Source organism: Hemicordylus capensis, chromosome 4, assembly GCF_027244095.1.
Source record: "Hemicordylus capensis ecotype Gifberg chromosome 4, rHemCap1.1.pri, whole genome shotgun sequence".
Taxonomy (NCBI): Eukaryota; Metazoa; Chordata; class Lepidosauria; order Squamata; family Cordylidae; genus Hemicordylus; species Hemicordylus capensis.
Window position 1 is genome coordinate 44717714 of NC_069660.1, and position 26567 is coordinate 44744280.

General features: G+C 45.0%; 1 protein-coding gene across 1 annotated transcript in view; it reads right to left on the reverse strand.

Moving 5' to 3' along the window:
- Positions 1–26567, reverse strand: part of MAP1LC3A (microtubule associated protein 1 light chain 3 alpha) — a 42364-nt gene that overhangs the window by 9167 nt on the left and 6630 nt on the right. The window contains exon 2 of the mRNA XM_053247515.1: positions 3906–3961. Coding sequence (XP_053103490.1) covers positions 3906–3961 — 56 coding nt within the window. The remainder of the gene's footprint in view (positions 1–3905; positions 3962–26567) is intronic.

Here is a 26567-nt window from a genome sequence, read left to right on the forward strand (position 1 = left end):
CTAAGCTGAGCAGGGTCCACCCTGGTTGCATATGAATGGGAGACTACAGTTGTGAGCACGATAAGATATTCCCCTCAGGGGATGGAGCCACTCTGGGAAGAGCAGAAGGTTCCAAGTTCCCTCCCTAACTTATCTAAGATAGGGCTGAGAGAGATTCCTGCCTGCAACCTTGGAGAAGCCACGGCCAGTCTGGGTAGACAATACTGAGCTATATGGACCGATGGTCTGACTCAGTATATGGCAGCTTTGTATGTTGGTTTGCATTTGAATAGGTGACTACATTATTATTATTATTTATTCGATTTCTATACCACCCTTCCAAAAATGGCTCAGGGCGGTTTACACAGAGAAATAACAAATAAATAAGATGGCTGACATGTGAGAACTGTAAGATATTCCCTTAAGGGGATAGGGCAGGGAGGGGGGCAAAATTCAGTAGAAAAGCATCTGCTTCCTTGCATGCAGAAGGTCCCTGGCATCTCCATGTAGGGCTGGGAGAGACTCCTGCCTTAAACTTTGGAGAGCTGCTGTCAGTCAGTGTGGATAATACTGATCTAGATGGACCAATGATCTGACTGGAGTTAGCTCAGGCTTGCAAATAGCAACTTGCCTGGTTTCCTATGGCAAGTAAGAATCTCCTCCATACATCCAGTTAGAGAAAAGGAAACTAGCAATGTTTGTTCTTTCCCCCTCCTCTTGGAGACAAGTATCTTTTTCAGGCAGCCTAGGGGGGAAAAAGTGGGTTTGTTGGCAAGGTTCTGAAGAAGGTTTTAGAGTAAGAAAGAAAGTTGTCATGATAGACAGGGAGTGGGAGGCCATTTCCAGCATGGGGAACACCCTTGATTAAAAAGCAAGAATAGGGGAAGGAAAGAAAGGCAGATGACAGACAAGATAAGGCTGAGGGACTAAGAACTTGATGACAAAGAGCAGGAAACTGGTAATAAAACTGGCCTTTCTACATGATCACTCAAAATATGCCCCAAACACATTTTGACCCTTGCATGATACTCCTACCCATGGCATTTTAGCAACAATACCACAACTTACTGTTGCAAGGAGCAGATGCAAGCAGCACCAATTGGTTGTTCTTTTTTGCATGTGAGGGGGGCACACACAGCCTTGCTGCTGTGCAACACATTTCCTCTCTCAAAAATAATCCTACTATGCTGAGCAGCCAAACAGGGCACAGCATCTCCTGCATTAGGTAGGAGAGCTGGTCTGGTGGTAGCAAGCATGACTTGTCCCCTTAGCTTAGCAGGGTCCACCCTGGTCGCATATCAATAGGAGACTTGATGTGTGAACACTGGAAGATATTCCCCTTAGGGGATGGAGCCACTCTGGGAAGAGCAGAAGGTTCCAAGTTCCCTCCCTGGCATCTCCAAGATAGGGCTGAGAGAGGTTCCTGCCTGCAACCTTGGAGAAGCCCCTGCCAGTCTGTGTAGACAATACTCAGCTAGATGGACCAGTAGTCTGACTCAGTATATGGCAGCTTCCTAGGTTCCTATCCAAACAACTAGCCCATGTAATTTTGTTTCCAAAATGTGTCTAGTAACTAACTAAAAGTGGGTAAACCAGATGAGTGGGGTGGGTGGGATTAAAGAGGACTGTATTGTTCACCGCCAACTATAGCCAACAAGTATCCATTGTGCAACACTCAGTTCAATTATGATGACAACAAACACACAGATTGCAGACATCACACTAGATAGGCATACTTCTAGCTTCATTTCCTGTCCCCACCCCCCACGTTCGCCTCAGGCTAGAATAAGCCAGAATGGCCTGGTTCAGATGCAGCAAGACATACTGGCTTGACCCAAGAAAGGACTGGAAACAGAAGCCTTCCCTCCTTCACGTGTGAGCAGGAGTGGGAGGCATACAGGACTGAGGCTAGGGGACATCATGTGAAGCCAGACTTCAATCCTGGGTGCATGTTATATCCTAACAGGTCCATCTACTTCTCAGGGAAATGTAGGGTAAATCTGAAAACATACCTCTTTAATCAGGCTTTTAATTTATAGCTTTAAAGTTTTTATCTATATTTTAAATTGTGTTGTTTTAATGATTGTTGTGTTTTAAATGGTAAACTCCCCCGGAATTTGTATACGGGACGGTATAGAAAAGTGTCAAATAAATAAATGCAACAGCAGCCTGGTAAGACTGCCAACAATTATCTGGGTTGTTTACACAGAGCTCTGATGTCAATGATCTAAGTATGGTGAATCATATGAACAAGGTTGCACAACTTTGGCCCTCTTGCAGATGTTGAACTACAATGCCCATAATCCCTGACTTTTGGCCACTGTGGCTAGGATGATGGCAGCTGTAGTCCATAAACAGCTGGAGGGCAATTGTAGAGTCCTGCATAAAAGTGAACCTCAGATTTTGTGAAGTTGAGTCCATGAACATATTTCTATAAGTATGCATGCCCTGCTGATGTGGTCTGTCCCCACCAAGGTGGACAATACACATGAGCAGGACAAATGTATGGGTCTCATGCCACACATGGGTGGAGAGGGAAGGATTTGGGTCTCACCTTATGTAGACTAGACACAAAGAGGCCATGCATCAGCAAAGCTTCTGAAATGTTATTGCCTGTACACAGCCTTAGGAGTAGCAAGTTAGATAGTGCATATGCCGTCATAGCTCAGTGGTGGAGCATCTGCTTTGCATGCAGAAGGTCCAGTTTCAACCCCTTGCATCTCCAGTAGGGCTGGGAAAGACACCTGCTTGAAAGCTTGGAGGCACTACCAGTCACTGTGAATACTGAGCTAGATGGACCACTCGTCTGACCTGGTGTAAGGCAGCTTCCTACGTTCTATGCTATGCTAGGAGAAGGAAGCATTGACACAAGATCTGTCAATGGTGCAGATGTAGTGGGTGATGACAATAACCAAGGATTAAGGTCAGTGTTCCCTCTAAGGCTTGCATGTGTGCACACATTTTTTAATATCTGCTCAGTTCATTTTAGATCCTGCTCAGGTTGAATCACGAAGGCCCCATTCTGAATGCAGGTGTGCACACACTGCCTTGATATTGCCGCCCAGAACAAAATCCATTCCACACACAGATGAAAAAAATTAGAGAGAACGCTGATTAAGGTGTAACACATCTGAGTTCTGCCTTTGACACATTTCGTTTGAGAGCAAGACCGCTAATGGGGTGGGGTTCTAGCTCAGTGAAAGAGCACATGCTTTGCCAGCAGAAGGTCCCCGGTTCAATCCCTGGCATCTCCTGAAAGGGCTGGGGAAAACACTTCTCTGAAATTCTAGGGAATTTTACTGTCAGCTAGAGGACAATACTGGGTTAGATGAACCAATGATCATCTATCAATCATGTGCTTGGCACATAACACTCTACCATAATATGCAGACAACAACTTCATTTAACTACCAGCTAGGGAACAATTACAAAAAGATGATGATTGTGGCCCACTCACATCTACCACAGTGCTATGAAGGCAGAAAAAGGCAGAAACACAGCTATTCTCCAGCCTTGCAGAGAGTCTGGAGAATAGCTGTGCTGAAGCCTTGCTCCATAGCACAGCATGGTCAGAAGGGGAAATGCTTTTCACTTCTCTTTCCTCCCTCCAGAAGCCCTTAAACCGGCCAGGTTTATGTCCCTGATAGTCATGAAGCCCTCAAGGACATATTGCTGGCAGTGAAAAGGGTTTTGGAGGGAGAGTAGAGAAATAAAAATCACTTCCCCTCCCTCTGCCTACACTGGGCTGTGCAGCAAGGCTCTGCAAAGGCAGAGCCCCTCTTCCATCCTTGTAGTACTGTGGAAGATGTGAGTCATTTATCCAGGAAAAAAAGAGTTTAGATCATTATTTCCTAGCATGTTTGGGCTTTCGGAAGCCTTAGAATTGAGACGCTCCCCTCTCCCCCACAAAAAAGCTCAGTACTCACTGGAATTTTGTTTGGATGCTGCTCTCGGATCTGCTGCACCTCTTTACAACGATCCGCTGTGAAAAGAAAAAACAACAGATTTAGGCAGATGAAATAAGTTTCCTGGCTTACCCAAGCCTTTCAGACCTCTCTACAACTCTTGATGAAGATTTTTGATGTCAATATAAATTTTTTGTGCTAAAGGGTAACAAGAAAAATCCAAATGTTACAAGCAGAATAATACAAATCATACCCAACTGAGACAATGCAGTGAATGTACTGATACCAAATCAATTCGCCCTGTACCTCTGTGCTTGTGCTGTTGCACAAGCGGGCTGAGTCCAGAGCACTTGTAGTGCTTCGGTACGCTTCGTAAGACTGAAAACACATTGCAGAGAGTCAGTGACATGTTTCTGATCTTACTAAGCACTCCTGGAGTGTGGGGAGTGCTCTGGGCTCTTAGCCCTCTTGCCCAACAGCGTAAGCCAGGAGGACAGGGGGAGCTAGACAAGGGATGCCACTGTGTGCCCACACACCCGACTCACACGCTCTTCATTTGTCAGGATGCCAGGCATTAGAATTATTTATTTATTTATTTTGTTTTATTTAGCAAATTTATTGACCGCCTGACTTGCTTAGAATCAAGGAGGTTTACATAAATTAAAACAACAACAATGAAGACAAGAGAAGAAGCGGGGAGAAGAAAAAAAGGAAAGGAAAGGAAAAAAGAAAAAGAACCCCCGCCACACACACACACTCTCTAAGGTTGTCCTTAGAGAGCCCTGGCGGGGTTCAGGGCCCGGGGCAAATCAGCCAGTGCGGGGCTCCCTACCAGTTAATTCTAACGGGGGTTAAAAGAGTGGGGCCCGGGGTGGTAGCCCTGCTTGCCATGCCCGAAAGACAGCCCTGCCCGACTGCCCCCTCCAATACATGTTAAAAACTAAAAGCCTGGAAAAGAGATAGAAGCTTCTTAAAGGACAGAAGGGAGGGGGCATGACCAATCTCAGGAGGCAGAGTGTTCCATAAGGAGGGAGCTGCAACAGAGAAGGCCCTCCCAGGAGCCTGGGCCCCACATACCTCCCCTGGGCCAGGAACTCTGAGAAGGCCCACCTGAGACAGCCTCAGAGGGCAGGTCGAAGTTGGACAGGAGAGGCGGTCCTGAAGGTACACAGGCACCAAACCCTGAAGGGCTTTCTAGGCGATAACCAGCACCTTGAATTGGACCCGGAAGCAAACTGGCAGCCAATGCAGTGACCTCAGCAAAGCTGAAACATGATCAATTTTTCTGCTGCCCATAAGCAGCCGGGCCATGGCATTTGGGGCCAGCTGAAGCTTCCGAGTCATCTTCAAAGGCAACCCCAGGGAGAGCACATTGCAGTAGTCCAACCGAGAGGTGACAAGGGCATGAGTTACAGGTGCCAGGGGCTGCCGGTCAAGTTAAGGCCGCAGTTGGTGCACCAGATAAAGCTGGGCAAAGGCTCCCCTGGCCACGGCTTCCACTTGCTGTGCCTGGAGGAGCCAGGAGTACAGTATAACCCCTAAATCGCAAGCCTGTTCTTTTAAGGGGAGCGCGACCCCATCAAGGGAAACACTCAAAACCGGAACCTGGCCAGATCGAGAACTGAACAAGAGCAACTCTGTCTTGGAGGAATTAAACCTGAGCTTGTTTTGGCCCATCCAAACCCTTACAGCCTCCAGACAATGGGTCAACACATTCATGGCATCCCCGGATTGGCCCGGGTGACAAAGTACAATTGGGTATCATCAGCATACTGATGATGATACCTCACCCCAAACCAATGGATGACCTCATCAGTGGCTTCATATGGATGTTAAAAAGCATGGGAGTGAGGATTGAGCCCTGTGGCACTCTGCAAGAGAGAGGCAACTATTTAATTACAATAGAATTACAAATATTTAATCACCACTTTTCAATTTAAAAAAAATTTCAAAGCACTTTACATAGCAAAAAGGTAGGTGAAAATAGTTCCCTGTCCCCAAAAGCACTTTATATCCACACAGTATCTTGATAGTCTTTACAACAACCTCATGTGAGTTGCTCTCAATCTGTATCCAACATTAATGCATGCCTACTCTAGAGCACTGGGCTTTCCAGCAAAATGCAGCAGAACATATAAACAAGTTCCTCAACCCGGCCAGCGAGAGTCAGATGTCCCCTTTTGGGACAACGCCTCAATGCTCTTGACCATTTGGCACTGTGTGCAACACAACAAAGTGTGTGTCTGTTCCACCCTATTATCTGCTGCAGCAGCAGCATCTTTTCTGCATCACTAAAGGGCCTTGCAATTCCTCCCTCTCCAAACTGGAGAACAACTGCATTTGGCCAGTTTCCTTCAGTCCCTCTGTCTCCAGGTTTCCTTGCCCTTCACCTCCCTACTTCTCATTCTACTTTTAGTCCTATAGCTTCGCAAGAATCTTCACAAGTCCTCTGGTTTCCAAGCCATACACTGTATATGCAAAGTCCTGTGTATCACCTGACCCCTAAAGGCAGGAAGCATTGCTTACATCAAGTGAAGATTAGTTAGCCAGACAAACACAAAGTTATACAGAGATATTACAGCAATGGGATGGTACTTTATACTGACCCACATATGACTTAACCAGACATTATCAATATTGTGAAAGATCCAAATACAAAGCCTCTCCTATGCCCGCTCATCAGGAAAGCATTCAAGCTGGAAAGCTTAACTCTGATGCAATGGATGCCTTTGGCTCTGCAGGAAAGTTCCTTGTAGACAACTAGGACCACTTCCCATATTCTAAAATATAAAGCATGGAAGTGACATGTGTTTGAAAATATACTGGTCACGTAAGTGCTCTCATCAATTCATCCGCAACACCTTCTGTCCTCTCTTGCTAGAAGAACCTGGAACCTTGAAAACGGCTAACATATCTCCCTAACTGAGCAGCTATTATATCTCCCTATCTACTAACTGAGCAAAGAAACACCTCTTAAAGTGGCGATTCTCTTATACAGTTGTCCCTCACCAACTGTGGTTTTCCCAACTGCGGTTTTGAGTATTGGTGACGGGGAAATTGTGACAGGTCCTGCCAACTGTGACCCAAGTATCCGCAGTTTGGCAAGTTATTATGTAATGGGGGGGATGTCATCATAATTTGGATTTGGGGGTGATTTCGGGGGGGGCAATCCTCTTGCTGACCAATAGTGATTTAAAGGGATTCCAGGTGATTTGGGGCAATCTTTTTGTCATTTTTCTGTATTTTTCAGTCTTTTCACGACCACGATGCCCCTAACCCCATGTATCCAACGGAACCCTCGCAGTTGGCAAGCGATGACTGTATTTAGCAGGGGGAGAGCAACTTGCCCTATCCAACCCCAGCATAGCATCCCTGCAGTGGCTGTTGCTAGTATCTGCCTTATGTTTCTTTCTAGAATATGAGCACTTTGGGGAGAGGGGACCATCTTATTTGTTTATTTATCTTTCTATGTAAACCATTTTGAGAACTTTGGTTGAGGAGCAGCATATAAATATCTGTAGCAGCAGTTCTCTCTGCTCTAGGCTAAAAATACCCAATTCCTTAGGAACATAGGAAGCTGCCATATACCAAGTCAGACCTTTAGTCTATCTAGCTCAGTATTGTCTACACAGACTGGCAGCAGCTTCTCCAAGGTTGCAAGCAGGAGTCTTTCTCAGCCCTATCTTGGAGATGACAGAGAGGGAACTTGGAACCTAGATGCTCTTCCCAGAGCGGCTCCATCCCCTGAGGGGAATATCTTACAGTGCTTACACGTAATCTCCCATTCAAATGCAACCAAGGTGGACCCTGCTTAGCTAAGTGGACAAGTCATGCTTGCTACCACAAGACCCACTCTCCTCTCTTCAACCACTTCTTGTACAATCTCTTTCCAGACCTCTCCCTATCTTTGTTGCTCTCCTTTTAACTCATTCGCAGTGCATCAACATTCTTCTTAAAATGCAGTCCCCAGAACTGGCAGTTTCCCAAGTGAGGTCCGCCCAGCACCGAATAGAATGGAACAATGACTTCTCACAATCTGAACACTATGCCTCTAAAGATGCTTTGTCACTGTGTGTTTTAGCTGCTGCATCACACAGGTGGCTCATGTTCAATTTTGATCCACCCTATATCCTTTCCACATGTACTGCTGCCAAACCAGATCGTCCCCATCCTGATATAACGTGTAGTCAGGTTTAAAGATTTCACTCACACACTACGGGGGTCCACGATGAACAGATATATTCTGAGAAACAAAGACAACTGATCATTTAATTTTTAAAACCCCAAAATGTTTAAATTAAAATGGCTTCTTTTGATCTAATGAACCAAGGAAGACACACACAAATGGAGATAGGGAAAGAGTTAACAAAGGGTAATAAATTCATTTTGCTTCCTCGAAATGAACATTATTCAGCAGCGAGGGCTGCCTGGAAATGAGCTCCGGAGAGCTGCCCAAAATTCTTTTTTTTTGTTTGGGGGGTGCCTGGGGGTGGGGTTGGGGGGGCGACCCCCTTACTAACTGCTCGTCCAGGAACCTGCGCATGAATAATGTACTGGTCCATGATTCCCAAAACGTTGAGAAACACTGGTTTAGAACACTAAAACAAACCAATGATTGTGGAGAAACTGTGGAGCTAATGGCAGGAGGCAAAGCTGCAGAGCCTTCCTTTCTTTTCCCTCTTTCTCTTTCCTCCCATGTGATCTGATCCAGAGTACAATCCAGGCAAACCAGGTGGCACATTTGAAATCTGGGTAAATCCGGGTGGAGGAGCCAAAATCCGGGGGCTACCCTAAATTCTGGGGGACATGGCAAGGCTAGACTGAACACCCTTTCTCTATGCTAAATTCCCAAAGCCAAAGCCCTGGCTTCCTATCCTTGAACTCACCAAACTCCTGATGAGAATCAACCCTCCTGCAGATCTCTCATGCTGAGAGATTATCTGCAGCAACACCATGAGGCATCCAACCTCATGCTACTCCACACTCTCTGCCCAGATGTCATTTCTTGTTCCCAGAATTCCCCTTGCAGTTCTCAGGTCCCACCCACCTGGTCAACTGATTGGTGGAGCCCTGGAGTTCACCAGCCTGTCAGTCAAGACAAGGGTTCACTTCCTGTTAACTCTTTAGAGGGCGGGGAGACTGGTCATTACAATGTATCTAAACTAATCTTTTCAGACACAGCATGGCAAATAACATGTGGTGACACAAGCATTTTAAGGGGTATTTCAGGAGAGATCCAGTCAAAATATTTCTTAGTAATGAGCCAGTCCAAATGCACGCCTTAGCACCACCGCATCTACTCAGTTATGTAGAATCTATGCATCACCCATTCATGTTGTGAGGCAAGGCTCATTGTGATATTGTTTTGTGGCAAGTTCCCAAGGACTACATAACCCCTGCAATGTTTGTAAGCAACACCCCCACCCCAGATCTTAGGGAGAAAGTTCTCTGAAAAACTGGGCAACAAGTGTTAAAGCTATTGCCCCGTCTTACATACTGACTGGGTACAAAATCCAATTTTAGAGGTGTTCCTTTAAATAAGTCCTAATCCCCCCCCAAGCGAAAAAATACAAGAAATTGTACAGATAACATTTAACCAGTGATCCCTCTAAGGTGTGCGAACATGTGCGTGCTCACACATTTTTTGATGTCTGCTCAGTTAATTTTAGATCCCGCTCAGGTTGAATCAGGAAGATCCCACTCTGAATACTTGTGCACGGACACTGCCTTGATACTGCTGCCCAGAACAAAACTCATTCCGCACACAGATGAAAGAAATTAGAAAGAAGACTGCTTTTAACCCAAGGTCAGGTGGTGATCGTTTATTGCCTATAAAGCATGGAGATTATGTAGATGCTGGCAGAGGGATGGTGGTTATTACCTTGAAACTAATTTTCTAGGAGCTTTTCCCTAGTTCACCTCACAGCCTAATTTGTGTATTACAAACACATACTTTGTCAGCTGTTCACAGCATGCAGCAAGTGTTTCCAAAATCCCTCCACCTAATTTATGTATATGAATATTTGATAGAGAAATCAATGCAAGGATACAAATAAAAGACAGTAAAGTCCTTAAAGCAGTTTGGGGTCCATTTCGATTGCAAGGATTATAGAAATGTGCATACAGAAATGTGCAAATATTTCTAGTTTTGCCACATCCCTGAAAACAAGTTAAATAATTTCCCTGAATCCACCCCATGGCTCTCTCTCCCAACTAAAAAACAAGCCAACATCTGATGGAAGTGCAAATGAGAGTTTACTGCTCCATTTCACATCCACACAGAATAGCTTAGCCAAGCTAAAATTGTCAAAGAGCACCGGGGGGGGGGGGGAGGGAAAAAGAGCACCTGTCACACCCATGAAAGCATGATTTACAATATATTACCCTTCCAATCAAGCAACTTTTAAAATCGGAAGGGGAATAACAATGAGGAATTTGGTTCAGATAAGTTCTCAGAACTTATCCTTTCTGTCTAAGGATGGATGAGTTCTGAGAATGGGAAGTGATTTAATACCTGTAACAAATTCCTCCCTTTTGTTCCTAGGTGATGAGGGTGATTATTCCTAGGGAATATACAGACTACACAGCACTGTTGGAACCAGACTGGAAAAGCTGGTAGGGAGAGATGAAATACTGGACAATAAAAGGTAAAGTCAAGTGTGCCGCAAGTCAGTGTCGACTCTTGGCACCCACAGAGACTTGTGGTTGTCTTTGGTAGACTACAGGAGGGGTTTACCATTGCCTCCTCCCATGCAGTATGAGATGATGCCTTTCAGCATCTTCCTATATCGCTGCTGCCCAATATAGGTGTTTCCCATAGTCCGGGAAATATACCAGCGGGGATTCAAACTGGCAACTTCTGGCTTGCTAGTCAAGTCACTTCCCTGTACAGTATAACAATTACAGAGTAAACAAACTAGTTCCTATGTGGCTGCAAATCTTACTGCTATGCTGCAGCTAGAAGCATTTTCTTCCAGTCAACTAGATTTTATCAAGGGGAACTGGAGCCTAGCATCTGGCTGACCATTGCTGGAAAGAGGATTCTGGAACTAGATTGATGCTTGGCCTGATTTGGTAGGGCTCTTCTTAGGAACACAGGAAGCTGAGTCAGACCACTGGTCCATCTAGCTCAGTAACTCACTGGAAATTGCTCTTCTAGGTTGCAGGCAGGAGTCTTTCCCTGCCCTTCCTGTACTGGAGATGCCAGAGATTAAACCTGTGACCTTCAGCTTGCAAGCAGATGCTCTATCACTGAGCTAAGACCCTATCCCCTAAGGGAGTATCTTACAGCAGACAGAGCTCACATGAAGCCTCTCATTCAAATGCAAACAAAGGTAAAACCTGCTTAGGAAAGGGGACAATTCATGCTCCCTAGCTCCCCACCCCTCTTATTATCCACTTCTCTTATCTTATTGTTCATACCATATCTCATTCATATCTTGGGGTAACTATTTGAAGATAAATGTTACAAAACTGTCATACACAAACATCCTCAGTTAGCATCTAAAACAGATACCTCCTGATCTGGCAGAGTTGGCACCTGGCCAGAAGCCAAGAGCTCGGAACTGTGTTTGCAATTGGATTTCATTAACAGCAATGCAGATGACATTAACTGCTGTTTGCTATTGTCCCACTTGCTCTGAAGCAAGAACTGCGAGTTCCCAGGAAACAAGGTGGAAAGTTGCCTTAAGTGCAAGCCAAGAAATTTGTGTAGGTAGGGGGCTTGTGCAAGTGGTTTCTTTATTCCTAGTAGCATCCAAGCAATTAAATCTTCTGCAAAAAGGCAGCCTTAAAATGTGGCAGCAACCTCAGCACTAAGTCCTATTGCCCAGCACATTTTTGGGACAAATACACTGAAAGCTTCAGATTTAGTGGGTAACTGGATGAGGATAAATGAAGTTATTCTGTCAATGCTAACATTCTCGATCTGCCTCCCACCTGCTCTCAGAATACTAATCTGGAGAACTCAACTATCAATAGCTAAAGAATGCATGGGCATGAAGAATCAGCTCTTTCAGAAGGTCAAGACTGATGGCTTTTGAGTTCCCTTTGAACCCTATAGTCACAGGGCACAGTGATCTAATGATTTTTAAATGGAGGAAGGGTTTAGTTAGTTAATGTATGAGCAATGAGAAAACGCAAATATATTAGCAGATCAAGCAGGCTTTAAAATGTCTCCATAATCACAGCAAGAAGATTTCTTGGCAAATCATAGAACAGTGTTGGGAGCTGGCAGCCTAAGAAATGCCACTTGGCCCTCCACCTGCTAACTCTTATTCTTTCCTCTGGGCTTACTGAAACAGCTTGGTGGGGGGGGAAGACACAAGAAATGTGGCCAGGATAACTGAATACTCCCCTGGTCTGGGGCCTTCTAGTTTCTATCTTCCTGCAGATCTTCCTTCCTCAGAAGCCAAGACATGGAGGTGCCAAGGAGAGGAGTTTGTTCTTAGCCACAAACTCGAGAAGCTTCTCTGCTTCTCACTGGCATGGTTGATCCTCTCTCTCTCCCCGACCACATTTCCTGAAGATTGAGAGTGGAGAGCAGCTCCTGGGCTTGGCCATCTGCCACTATCCAAAGGTTCACTGCTAAAATAGGAAGTTAAGCATTTCAAGCAAGCAAGCCAAGTCACCCAAGGCAGAAGCAGGTAAAACCACCCCACGGACAACCTATCTGGGGAGCTGCATCCAGAACCATAGCCATGTTCACCTGCTGCAGCAAAAACAACAGTCTTCTAAGATGTGTAGGGTTCCCAATTTACATGAATCATACCTTCAATTTTTGCAGCATATATATGGATCACATGCAGGGAGCCAACACACATTTGGGTGTACATGTATAGACCCTATGCAGATGGTACAGTGAGCATGTGGAGGCCAGGTGCAACGCGCATGGCCACCAGGAATGATTCTGATCTCCCTTGCATACCTTCAGATGCACATTGAATCAAATGTCTGCAGAAGGCTACAAACAGCACAGCCAAGGTGGCACTATATATGGGAGCTAATGTAAATCGAGAAGGATGTTTAATGTGGGAATTAGGGAGCCTTTATTCGCAGAGGTAGCCACCAAACAGCAGTTCTTTAGTCACTTACAGTTCCCAGGAGGTCAATGCAAAAAATATACATTTGTCCCCAGAATCTCATCCCCACAGCAAGCCTGGGAATCTATTCAGATGAAAGGTAGCCATGCCACTTAAAAGCTGACTGCAGAAACAAAGAGAGCCAGCGTGGTGTAGTGGTTAGTGTGCTGGACTAGAACCGGGGAGACCCGAGTTCAAATCTCCATTCAGCCATGAAACTAGCTGGGTGACTCTGGGCCAGTCACTTCTCTCTCACCCTAACCTACATCACAGGGTTGTTGTGAGGAGAAACCTAAGCATGTAGTACACCGCTCGGGGCTCCTTGGAGGAAGAACAGGATATAAAATGTAAATAAATAAATAGAATAGAATAGAATTAGAATAGAATAGAATAGAAGCAATTGTTTGGGGACCTTTCCTCTCTATAAGGGTTTCCCAATCTTGGATCCCCAGATGTTATTTGATTAAAACTCCCATCATCTCCAGTCACAATGACCTGGTCAGTGTGGTTGGGGATGAGTCCAAGAACACGATCCAAAATTGGGAACACTTCCCCTGCACTGGCAGACCAAGTGCTAGGACCTATTTTGTAAAAGAGTGGTAACGCTGGGCTTAATTGTGAAAGCACAGACTACAGGTTACATGCTTACAGGCACATGATAATCCTTAAACATGCCTGCACATTATATGGGGCAGGCAAATCCAGGTGAGCTCAAGAGGCCTCAATGAGCTGCTGCTTGGTGTGTGTGTGTGTGTGTGTGTGTGTGTGTGTGTGTGTGTGTGTGTGTGTGAGAGAGAGAGAGAGAGAGAGAGAATATGGATGGACGGATGGACAAATTCAGGCATCACCCAAAGAGTAAAGGAAATAAAAATAGAAAGAAAAGGCAAAAACAAAATTGCAAGACAGGGTTGCCCTGGGCCTTACAGGGAAGTATAGGAGAGGGTAGACAAGAACCGATGAAAGGAGGCAAAAGGGGTGTGTGTGTGTGGGAGGGGGAGAGGGTCTGTTGAGCAAAGGAGGGAAGGGCAATAATTTCTGTTTGGTTGGCATTTCTTGATGTAAATAAGAGAGGTTTATCTTTGGATAGAATGCCCTAGGACAGAGGTAAATAATCAGGAAGTCCTGGCAAAGAGCAAGAAAGAGCAGGGGTGGGTGAGGGAAGTGGACAAAAAGCTTGGAAAGGAGAATAAGCATAAGAACAGAAGGAGAACCTGGCTGGATCAGGCCCAATGGTTTTCCAGGGTTTTAAAACTGTTTTAAATGTTTTAATTGTTAATTGGTTTTATATTGCTTTTATAGTTTTTGATTTTAACTGTTTATTGATTTTAATTGTTTTTGTTTTAATGTAAACCACCCTGAGCCATTTTTGGAAGGGTGGCATAAAAATCAAATAAATAAATATCTATCTATTCAGATGCATCCTGACTCTGGACCTGGAGGTAGTTTATAGCCACTGATAGATCTGTCCTCCATGGAATTTGTCTACATACCTTATAAGCAGGCAAGATAGCAATTGTACCACTGAATGATCAGTATTGTAAAGCCTCTAACTACTGGACAAGGAACTGAATCACCTAAGACCATTAAAAGGGTATTTTCTGCTTGTCTGAGAGGAGGCACCACAGAAGGATAGTGTTCTGGAGAAGTGTCTCCCTCCCTGTGTATCTTCTTGCTATTTCTAGAAGCCTTCAGAGTGTATACAGTGAAATCTTTCAATACAAAACAGTCTGCTAAAAAAAGAAAAGAGTTCTGCTCCTGCAGATCCAGTGTGACATTACTAGAAAGCCAAGCAAAATAAGAACGAGGAAGAGATCCACGCCTAGATCAGAAGCGCAGCTCTCACTTAAATTTATAAACTACTTTTATAAGTTCCTTTGTGTTTAACACACACTTTCAAGTGGCATAAAAGTGAGGGAAAGAGTATTCGTTAAGATACCCCCTCCCAAAATACATGCAATCTGTTGTGCACACAAACTGACTTGTTGAATTAAGGCCTTTGTCAAGCATACTGAATAACAAGATTTGCTGAGGAAGGATCAGCATGGCTTTAGCAAATGGATGTCATGCCTCAGCTACTTTTTGGAGTTCTCTGAAAGTGTCAACAAGCACATAAGCAGGGTAATGTGGCAGACATTACACATTTAGGCTTCCAAAAGGCTTCTGATGACGTCCCTCATCAAAGGCTCCTGAGTAAACTTAGCAGCTATGGAATTAGGAACCGTGTCTTAATAACTGGTTAAACAACAGGAAGCAGGAAGAAGGATAGTTCTCACAAGGGAGGAGAATGGGATTAAACAAAAGATCTCTACTGGGATGGGTACTATTTAATTTATTCAAAAATGATCTGGAGTCAGAGTGAGTGATGAGGAAGCCAAGTTTGCAAATGACACAAAGTTATTTAGGATGGGGAATCCAATTGGATTGTGACCAGTTCTAAAAAGGTCTCTTCAGACTAGAAACAAAATGATGAATTAGCTTCAGTGCAAGTAAGCAAATCTTTGCAAATATACTGATGGGGTCTAATATGGCAGTTACTAACCAGGAAAGAACTTAGGGTCATGATGGATAAAAATGTCAATTCAGCGTGTAACACTAATGAAGAAAGAGAATTGCATGTTAGGGATGCTTAAGAAAGCAAAAATTAAAAAAGTTCAATATCAGTGCTAGGAATGGACAACCAGAGGTTCTCCAGCTGTTGTGGGACTACAATTCCCATCACCCCCTGCTGCAATAAATTGTGGTTGGGAATTATAGTCCAACAATAGCTGAAGAAGAGCTTCAGGTTGGCCATCTCCTACTATATCTATGGTGTAGCCACATGTGGAATATTACATCTCCCATAATTTAGAGTCACCCAATGCAACCGACTGGCAACAGATTTAGACAAAAATACTTAACATAATGCATAGCTAGTTTATGGAATTCACTGCCAGTGTGCATGTTTGATGGCCACTAGCTTAGGTAGCTGTTGCCTTCACGCCTTCTTGAGGGCTACCCAGAACCATCTGGCTGGCCCTAGTTGGAAATAGGATGCTGGACCAAATGGATGCTTTATCTGATCCAGCAATGATCTTCTTATGGCCAGAGTATATGCGTACTTTGCATATACTCTATGCATTATGTTAAGTATGTTTCTATCGAAATGTTTTGCAGATGGTGCCTGTATGATACTAGAAAGCACTATTATTCAGCAATTCTGCTGGGAGTTGCAGTACAATTCTGGGCATCTTTACTCAGAAGTAAGCCTCACTATGTTGGGGGGGCACTCCTAGGTAAGTGTACACAGGATTGCAGCCTTAGTTTTGCAAGTGTATTAGGCTTCTACAAACGTCACTGTATGTTTCCCCCTTATTAAAATATTTACTTGACTGCAATTCTGGGCAAAGCTGTGTGTGCATAAGTCCCACAGCAACCGGTTTATGTGTAATTAATTATGTGCCAACCTTATATTGGGGGAAAGGAACTCAAGAGAAGGGAGAAAATATATGTCCAAGTTTCTAAGAGGATGTTATGAGAGAGCAGGTTAAAAATTATTATTATTAATCACAGTTCTTAAAAATGATGTATGAAACTCATTCCTGCCCTCCTTCCTGTCAAACAATAGCTCTAGGCATTCTGTAATTGAAGGCTATACAACGCTGACTGTGAGGCCTACTGCTGTTGAACATTATAGCTGATATAAATGGTTAAGAGAGCAAGCTGTGAGTGAGAAAGATCCCTTTTCCAAAATCACCTTAATGATAAACTCACCAGGTAGTCTTAGGCAAGCCACTAGCTGACATCCAGACTAACAAAACACCCACACCAATACGTTGCACTAGTGCAAGACGATTGCACTAGCTAATTGTGCTAAGTCTGGATCTTGTGTTTGGACTAGTGTTGTGCTAGCACAAGGTGCACAACCTCTGGCATGTCTCATGTATTTTTCAGGGAAAACTTGCTCATTAAACAACCTCTGGCATGTCTCATGTATTTTTCAGGGAAAACTTGCTCATTAAAGTGCAGTTCTGAAAATTCCCATTTTTTCATGTATCTATGCAAGTAGATTATGCAAGTGCTTCCTTAGTGGCTGACATCCAGACTACCTTTCATCCTCAGTCTCCTATCTACAATATGGAGACAATGCTGCTGGCCTAATCTACGGGGCTATTAGATAAGGCATATAAAGCATTTTGAGTACTTAAGAAAGGCACTGTATCTATGCTTGGAATTGTTTATCATTTCTTTGTTAAGCCCTGCCCACAGGGGATCATGGTGGCATGATAAGCAACACAGGCAGAAACTATTGCCAGATGTTGCAAAGCTACATAAAAGGTACAGCCCCATCTGAGCAATAAAGTCCCAGAGCAGCAAGGAAAGGCTCACCCAGAGATTCTCAACTTCTTGGGTCCCCAGATGTTGTTGGACTTCAACTCCCATAATCTCCAACCAAAGGCTATTGGGGCTGGGGATTGTGAGAGTTGAAGTCTGATAACATCTGGAGAGCCAAGGTTGAGAATCCCTGGGCTAAACAAAAAAAGTAGATGAACACTACAACTGGTAGCTCCAGCATTCCAACTTAAGCCCTAGTTTTACTTCTATATGAAACATATTCTCAAGGATTGGCTTATGTCTTGAACAAGAATTCTTATTTATACATTGTATACACTTTGCAGTATAGCATAAGCCAAAAGAATTATTCTCTGGCCACAAGGAGCTTACAATTTAAAGTCTGCCAGTTAGTAGAGAAAACCTCCTCCTCCTGTATTTTATTTATAATAGTTTTAGATATCACCCATCTACCTTCAAAAAGTCAACCAAAGCAGTGCACAACATGCAGCTTTGAAAAGACAATGATATAAAGAATACAAGTTGAAACCAACAGAAAGAACAACAGCAAAGCCTGAACACTGTCGCAGCCAGCAAATAATCACAGCAAGGAATGATAAGCAAAGATGGTTATTTCATGAGCCAAGGTTAGGCCAAGTGGAGGCTGTGCCAAGTGGAGCAAAGATTTGGGGGTACCAGAGGGGCAGCAAGATGCCCTCCCCGCTGTCTCACCTCCCTCCGCCATTGGAGCACCTGAGTGGTGGCACGGCCTCTACTCAGCAAAGGGCCACTCTGAGACGGAGCTCCACTGCCTTCTCCTGTCCCAGTGTGCCCCCTCTTACCTCCTTCATGCACCACTGTTGGCCTAATAATGAAAAGGGATAGGAAGTAGAAGAGGAAATGATGAAAAGGCAAGGGCAGTAGAGCACAGAATAGAGTCTTTTCATTATTTCTTTTTCTACTTTCTTCCCCTTTTCATTATTAGCATGCCAGCAGAGTACGGGGTGGGGGTGGGGGGTGCTCACTGAACCAAAGAGGCAGGGGCATTTATGTGTGCAGTTGTGCACTTAGTGACATGACAGTGGTTATTGCTGAAAACAAAAAACGGAGAGCATGAGGAGGCAGCATTTGGCACTTTCTCAGGCACACTGTGTTCTTGAGCAGCATTCTCTCTAATTTTTTTCATCTGTGTGCGGAATAAGTTTTGTTCTGGGCGGCAGTATCAAGGCAATGTGAGGATATCAAAAATTCTGTGAGGGGAAACACATGCACACGCCTTAGAGGGAACACTGGTCTTGGGCTGTCACTGATAGCAGGTCCTTGCATTGGCACAAAAGAGTCTGTAATGGGCAGGGTGAAATGGGTTATGTGGAAAAGAGTGCCACAACTTGAGCGCAACTATGGAGAAAGCTCCTTTCCAGATCCCCACCAATCTTTCATCAGTGTGGGAATCCAGAACAGAACCTCCTTCAACAGAACCTCCCCTTACCTCAAAGCATGGGTAGACTGAAATGGAGTAAGGCAGTCCTTCAGGTAGAAACATATATATTATTTTTGGTCTTCCAGGGTGGCCTGGTCCATGTTCCATCATCAGCTGAGGTGTGGTGGGAATATACCTGGACTTGATAAATTTTCTTTGCAACTAGAGGCCAACTTCCCCTGCCCCCCAAAGTTAGGAGCCAATGGACAATTGCAAAATAATCAGTCTCCATAACAAATATTGTTGTTGGGTTAGAGAATATTGTTGTTGAGTGGGTGGGTATAGTAAAGAGGCTTCTCTTTATCCACATCACAAGTAACATAGTTAGAACAGAAACAGGACTGCCTGGGACAAATAAAGACTTTATAAATAACTCTACCTCTGAAAATCCTAGTCTAGGCACCAGTGTTACATTTCTAGGTGCCATGACACCCTGGCACCTGGGATTTATCAAACCCTGGTACATACACACAAGAAATCACCTTTTCTGTGGTGGCACCTTGTTATTCTGGTGGGTATTTTGCCAGATCTTTGTCTCCTCTAGTCTTTTTGTTTTGGTTGCTGCCACAATAATGTTGCTGTTATCACCATGTTAGAAGCAGCCACAAGTAGGCTCTATTAGTTCCACTCAGAACTACTCCCCGCCCCCATTTTGTACATATCATCTGAAAAAGTTTGTGTCCCACTTTAAATTTCAGCCACATTTTTCTCCTTTTTTGTTTTTGTTTAAGTCAATAGTTTCCATCAAGCAGCTGTTTGACTCAGCTTTGGATTTTTCCACTTCCATGGAGGATGCCTTACAACAACAAAAGCCATGATGTGTCATTACGAGAGGATATTAGCAAATAATCTTCGGTGACTCTCAATCTACAGCCCAAGACAAATAAACATGATCAAGGTTTTTTAGCATAAAAGCAAAACAAAAACCCTACAAAAAGAAAATATGGCCTACACTCAATAAATGCTACAAATGGCAAGCCAAAACATTGGACAAATAAATCTGAACTGTAAGAACACCAGAAGTGGTGGTGAGGGGGTTTCGGGGTGTGTGTGTGTTTAACTTTGGAACCAGTGGTAGGATCTCTTGCAAGATTTCAGGTTATTCTCTCTAGGAACTCTGCACCAGTTGTCAACAAGTCTGACATGTGAAGAGCCAGAGGGCAGCTGTGAGCATTTTGTAAACAGAGATCCTTGTGACTGCTCTCCATTCAGGCCCACAGCATCGCTGTAAACCTTGCACTGACTGAAAGGCAGATGCCAGGAGAGCACTTGACCCCAAGATATTTTCCTTAACACATTCCCCTAAGCTTTCTCATCCCATTCTGGAGGAGAGGTGGGTGGGGTGCCCCATTTACTTGATCCAAAAGAGCCACAACAGCTTTCTTCAGTGCTGGCCAACATTTCCTCTCCTTCCCAGAAAGTATTTAGCAAACCAGTCAGCTGAGGGAGCAAAAAGGGCATATGGAAAATAAGCTGAAAGGAACACGTAACAGTTGCAGCTGCCTCGCCTGACCTCTTTCGGCCATCCCAGCCCCTTTGCTCCTCCCCAGCTATTTTAATCCTGTTTGCTTGAGCTGGAGAAGTGGGAGGGTGGGGGAGAGCACCTGGAAGCTGGCCCAAGCAGTCTGCCCTCCTCCTCCTCACCAACCCAACCCACCTTACCCAGGGCAGCTGAAGCTGCTGTCCCTGACAGGCTGAGAGGAGGCACTTGTGTGTCGAGAAAGCAAACCCCAGCAAAGAGTTTTTTTGGTTTTTAGGAGGATACGATCAGCTTTGGATAGGTGGCACGCAGTGACGCTGTGCTGGAATCCAATACCCAGTAGTCACAAAGGGCACATGCTGTTTGTGTGCGTTATTCATTCTTAGTTTAGTGCATTAGGCAAAGGCTGGGTGAATAAGTCTTTGTGTCAACAACACCCTGTTCAAGTTGTATTCAAGACTCTGGCATGTGGCAGAGTCAGCTCAGCTACTGTGTTTACACTCTATACCAGTGTTTCTCAACCTTTTTGGAGTCAAGGACCGTTAAATTCTTCGTGCAGAGTTTTAAGGACCGCTACATTCTTCATGCGCAGTTTCCCGGACCAGCAGTTAGAAAAGGGGTTTCAAGGTTATCTATCTATCTATCTATCTATCAGACTTCTATACTGCCCAAAACTTAAACATGGAATATTAGGGGTTCTCAACCTTGGTTCCCTCAGTTAAACTCCCATAACCCCCAACCACAATGGCATTTGGCCATTATGGCTGAGGATTATGGGAGTTGAAGTCCACCAACATCTGGGTACCCAAGGTTGAGAACCCCTGAATCTAAAAGCCTGGGTGAACAAATTTGTCTCCAGTATGTCTTCAGTATGTGCGGGGTGTGGGGGTGCTTGTGTGATTACTCAATGGAGAGGGGATGTTGGGCCATTAGAAAAATTCAAAAGCTACATGGGGCCAATGAAAACAACACACAAGCAACCTTTTGAATTCCCCAAAACGCTTCATCAGGCTGGATGTCAAGCATAGCAAAAAGGAAGTGATGAGAGGAGAGCTGGGCAAGTTCAGTAAAGCCGGAAATCTACAGTTTAACCCTCTCATGATGGAGGTGGAGTTTTAGCAGGAGTTGTGTAGTCCCAGGGCCGGATCCAGACGACGTTAGTCAGGACCACCCACTGAAATTAATTTAGTCATCTCTCATTTGTGTCAATGCTGCTTCATCATGATCACCTGGCTTGATCTGGATCCTGCTCTTTGATGTGCACTTTGTGAGGTGGACCTAATGAAACCAGCGCAGCTCCTCCAAAACTCCTTAAAAACGGTTACATGGCAGGTGTTGGGGATGGGGTTTTTTTTAACGGTGAAAGAAAATGTGAAGAAGAGCAGTGGGGACCTGGCATTAAAGGGAAGGGGGTGATTCTGAGATGCCGGAGGGCGTGGAGCGTTGTAGTGGTGATGCCTCATTTTCCTCGCTGGGGAGACAAGACATTGTTCAGGGTGGGTGAGGCAATGGTGCACCGGACTGCGCTCGGAAGGTCACCTGGATCCAAGAGCTGCCGCCACTGTGCTTGCGCACCAGAGTGTAGCAGGTGTTTCCCCATCCTCTCTCACAATGCGCGCTTCTGTGCCCCCCTCCCAACTCCCCTGCAAGCGCCAATCACACCAGCCTGCCTTTGGGGCCACGCAGCTCACGTGGTCCCACATGCTGCCCGCGCATACCTGCGAGGTGAGCCAAGGCAGCCCTCCTCCCTCTCTCCTCTGCTTAGCCCTCACCGCAGCATGATGCCGGCCAGAGGTTGTCCCCTGCACCCAGCGAGATCATAAAGGGTGTAGACCAGGGGGTTATAGGGGGCCGAGGGACCACAACACCCCACCAATGCAAGAGGGAAATGGCATTTCCTCTCAAGGTGCCTTGGCCACAACAGGCAGCTGGTTTTAAATCGGTTTGGATCAGACACGAACCGTGCTGGGTATCAAATCCCCAGGATCACTTAATTCCAGTGCTATTCATCCAATGACCCTTTTGCATGAACGCACAAAATGGTATCTTGCCTCTTCCCCGTACCACGCTGCCTCCCTCCTCCACTTAGCCCTCCTTGGTATGCATGCTTGCTCCCCCTCCCCCGAGGAAGGTCCACCTGCACTCCCTTTCTGCAAAGCCCAAGCCAAGGTGGCCCTTCTCCCTCCCTCCACCACTTAGCCTCACTGCGGCATGATCCCGGCCAGAGGTTCCACCCCTGGCAAGGTCACAAAGGGGACCGCCGTCTTCCACCAGCAGTGCAGACCAGGGGGTTACAGGGGACTGAGTGACCACAACGCCCCACCGATGCAAGAGGGAAACAGCGTTCCCTCTCAAGGCACCTCGGTCGCAACAGGCAGCTGGGTTTCAATCAATCAACCTTTGGCTGCAAACAATGAGCATGCAAGAACCAGCAGCCCTTCAAGTGGCACCCAATGCCATACTTTTTCCTTGTTGTCCCCGTGCTGCATACAGTTTGAAGCTGTAAAGACAGAGAATAAGATAGCTGTAGGAAGATCTCAGCAGCATGTGGAGGCAAGGCACAAGAAGGGTCCCACGCCTCCGTGATACTCTTCCTCTTCCGTGCCATGTGCAAAATTGAGGAAGTGAGTGCCTTGATTGCAGTTGTTGGGGGGGGGGGGTTGACTCCCAGTCAGGGACCGGCACTCAACCCTTCGGGGACCGGCAGCGGTCCAGGGACCGGTGGTTGAGAAACTGTGCTCTATACTTGTCCAACAGTATCAGTTATATAGTGTTCTCAACATGTACAGTGCTTTACAATCTCTCTGATTGTCCTCACAATAATCCTGCAAGGTAGGTGAGAAAATAAAGTATGCACACAAGTTAGTTAGTCTCTCTCTCTCTCCCCACCCCCACACTCTGCCTTGGTTCTGGGGATGACCCTCTTTTTCCTGTACCTTCAAGAGCTTCCATACAGGCAGAAATTCAATAGACCCAGCAACTTTTCTCAATATACTTATGGCAATGGCTTTACTCTGCTTTTCTGGTTAAAAGTATTCCAAAGCAGCTTGCAAATACAAAATGTCAATTAAAGCAAAAAATACAAAAATAAACATACTAAAACAGCATGACAAGAAACAACAATATCAGCAGCTAAAAACTGTCGAGTCAGAGAGGAGTAAATATTTCTAAATGCCTGTGTATTTTTTAAAAGGCATTTACCTGGTGGCGAAAAACGCTTGGATCTGGCACAAAACGCGTCTCCCTAGGGACAGCATTCAATAAATGGAGTGCCACAACTGAAAAGACCCTTTCTCCCAATCTCCATACACCTAATCTCAGATGGAGGTGACACCCAGAGAAGGGCCTGCAACAATTATTACTGCACAGGTTCAAATGGAAGCAGGCAGTCCTTTGGGTACCTGAGTCTCAAACCATATAGGATTTTCAAGGCTGAACACAGTGATGGGATATGATGGGAAGAAATGGCACCTGTTAAATTTCTACCTGTTATATATACTTATTATATATAAATAAGCTACCTATTATATATAAAAACATAGGAACCTGGTCAGAAAATAAGTAATATCCCCAGAAACAAGATAGAGAGGCAGTGACTTGTTTATGGTTGCTTAAGTGGCGCAGCGGGGAAATGCTTGACTAACAAGCAGAAGGTTGCCGGTTCAAACCCCTGCTGGTACTATATCGTGCAGCAGCGATATAGGAAGATGCTGAAAGGCATCATCTCATACTGTGCGGGAGGAGGCAATGGTAAACCCCTCCTGTATTCTACCAAAGAAAACCACAGGGCTCTGTGGTCACCAGGACAGGAGGCGAAATCGATGGCACACTTTACCTTTAAGTTTAGAGCTAAATAAAGAACTTAACCCAGGATGAATAACAACTTCACACTGGTTCAGAGCAGGGACTTCATCCCCAAACATATTGCACACTACCAAAACAATGTGTCATCAAAGGAGGAAACAGTTAGCAGGGACTGTAATGGAACAATTCCACATACTCAGAAACTAGCTACCTACTGAACAAGGGCTTTGAGAATAATTCAGGCTTTCTTCAGTTCTCACTAACACAGCAGGCATGACCTAGAGTGGAAATTATTTCTTCCATCTTCAACTGATGGCCATTCACTGCAATCTGCCCTTTGGGGACAGAAGTACCATGCACTCCACCAAAGGAACCTGTTTTACAGGAAGCACATCATTCTGAAAGGACATCCTAAACTTTCAGGAATGCTTGTTTAATAACGCCACATAGGAACATAGGAAGCTGCCTTTTACTGAGTCAGACCATTGGCCCATCTAGCTCAGTATTGTCTACACAGACTGGCAGTGGCCTCTCCAAGGCTGCAGGCAAGAATCTCTCCCAGCCCTATCTGGAGATGCTGCCAGGGAGGGTACGTGGAACCTTCTACATGCAAGCATGCAGGTACTCTTCCCAGAGCCGCCCCATCCCCCAAGGGGAATATCTTAGTTCTCACACATGTAGTCTCACATTCAAATGCAAAGCAAGATAGACCCTACTTAGCAAAGGGGACAATTCATGCTTGCTACCACACGACCTAATGGCGCAGTGGGGAATTAACTTGCCTAAGCAGCAAGAGGTTGCCAGTTCGAATCCCTGCTGGTATGTTTCCCAAACTATGGGAAACACCTGTATTGGGCAGCAGCGATACAGGAAGATGCTGAAAGGCATCATCTCACACTGTGCAGGAGATGGCAATAGTAACCCCTCCTGTAGTCTACCGAAGAAAACCACATGGCTCTGTGGTCGCCAGGAGTTGACACCAACTCAATGGCACAACTTTACCTTGACCACAAGACCAGATCTCCTGGTCTATCACAACACCAATAATAGCCATGTGTATAGTACTTCCTAGTGCCCAAAGCACTTGATGTGTATTATCCCACAATCCTTACAACTCCTGCAAGGTGAGGACTATTATCTCCACACTGCAGATGAGGGGACAAGGATGGGTTGCTTAAGTGTCCATGGCTGAGCTGAGATTTGAACTGGAGGCTTCTTGATCCGTAGTTCAGTCTCTTCTCTGTTCTGCTACAGCAGCCTACAAGTTTTTATGAAGGAGCCCATACAAGAGTTACCAATATGGATAACAATCCATCATTTGATCTCCCCTGCTTGCTTGCTTGCCTGCATGCAGACACATACACACGCCCTCCCCCTTTAAAGAAGTCATGGGGAGGGGTGGGGTGGCTCCAATTTTGATCTGAGCAACAACACTTTGGGGGTGGGGGAGTTTAACCCTTTCCTCTATGCTGTTTTCTAGACCACTCCAGGCCCCAGAGCTCCTATTAGTCCCACTGGAGGAAAACCAGAGGCACCAATTATGCCTGTATTCCCACTCACCAGTAGGGGCAGTGGGAGATTGGAAATATGGAATGAAGAAAAGGGTTAAAAGTAACGCCTCCTTAGCACTGCACCTTTGAGCAAAATTGGAGCCTCATTCCCCACAGCTGCTTTAAGATGAGAGATCTAATTGGGGATCTCATGTCTGCTTTGGCCCCCAGACAACTAGCACTCAGGTAATAGGAGACTCGTGTACTTGTATTCCTGGGATGCTTCTTTACCCAGTTCTGGTTACATGAGATAATTAGGAAACCAATCCAATGCCAGCCATTCGTTTACTGGATACCTTTAGTCAAGTAATTTCTTCTCAGCCGCAAATGCTCCATCTATAAAGTGGGAATGAATGGAATCTCCCACAGATCCGGAAGACTGTAATGCGCGCTTCCATACGGCCACTTGCCTGGCACTTGTCATGAACAAGAATTGCCCTCAAAGCAATCAAGCAGGAAAGTTATTTGCAAAATATTTTTTTTTAGTAAAATAAATTTTCTTTTAAGCCTTACATGTGCCAGAAATAACTTACATAGGTATGAGCATACAGGAAATCTAGCAGAAGCTGAGTAAGCGAAGACATGAGAGAGGTTTATAAAATTATACTGGGAGTAGAGAAAGTGGATAAAAGGGTTTTCTCTGTGTGTCTTATAATACTAGGACTCGGGCAATGACACTGGTGCACAACAGATTCCGGAGACAACAGGAAGTACTTCCTACTCAACATAGTATGGAATTTACTCCTGCATAAATAGCATTTTAAAAGGATTAGATCTACCATATCTATCTATTTACCTATCAATGGCTATTAATAATCATTAAATGGTTAATAGGTTTCAAAGAAGCCTTGGAAGGGTTTCAAGCTGGCTCTGCTAGAGATTGTGTCAATGCTCTGGTGCAGATATGGAATAATGAACTTACTAGAGCGGTAGACACAAGCGCTCCTAAGCGACTCTCCAACCTGCTTTAAAGTCTTCCCC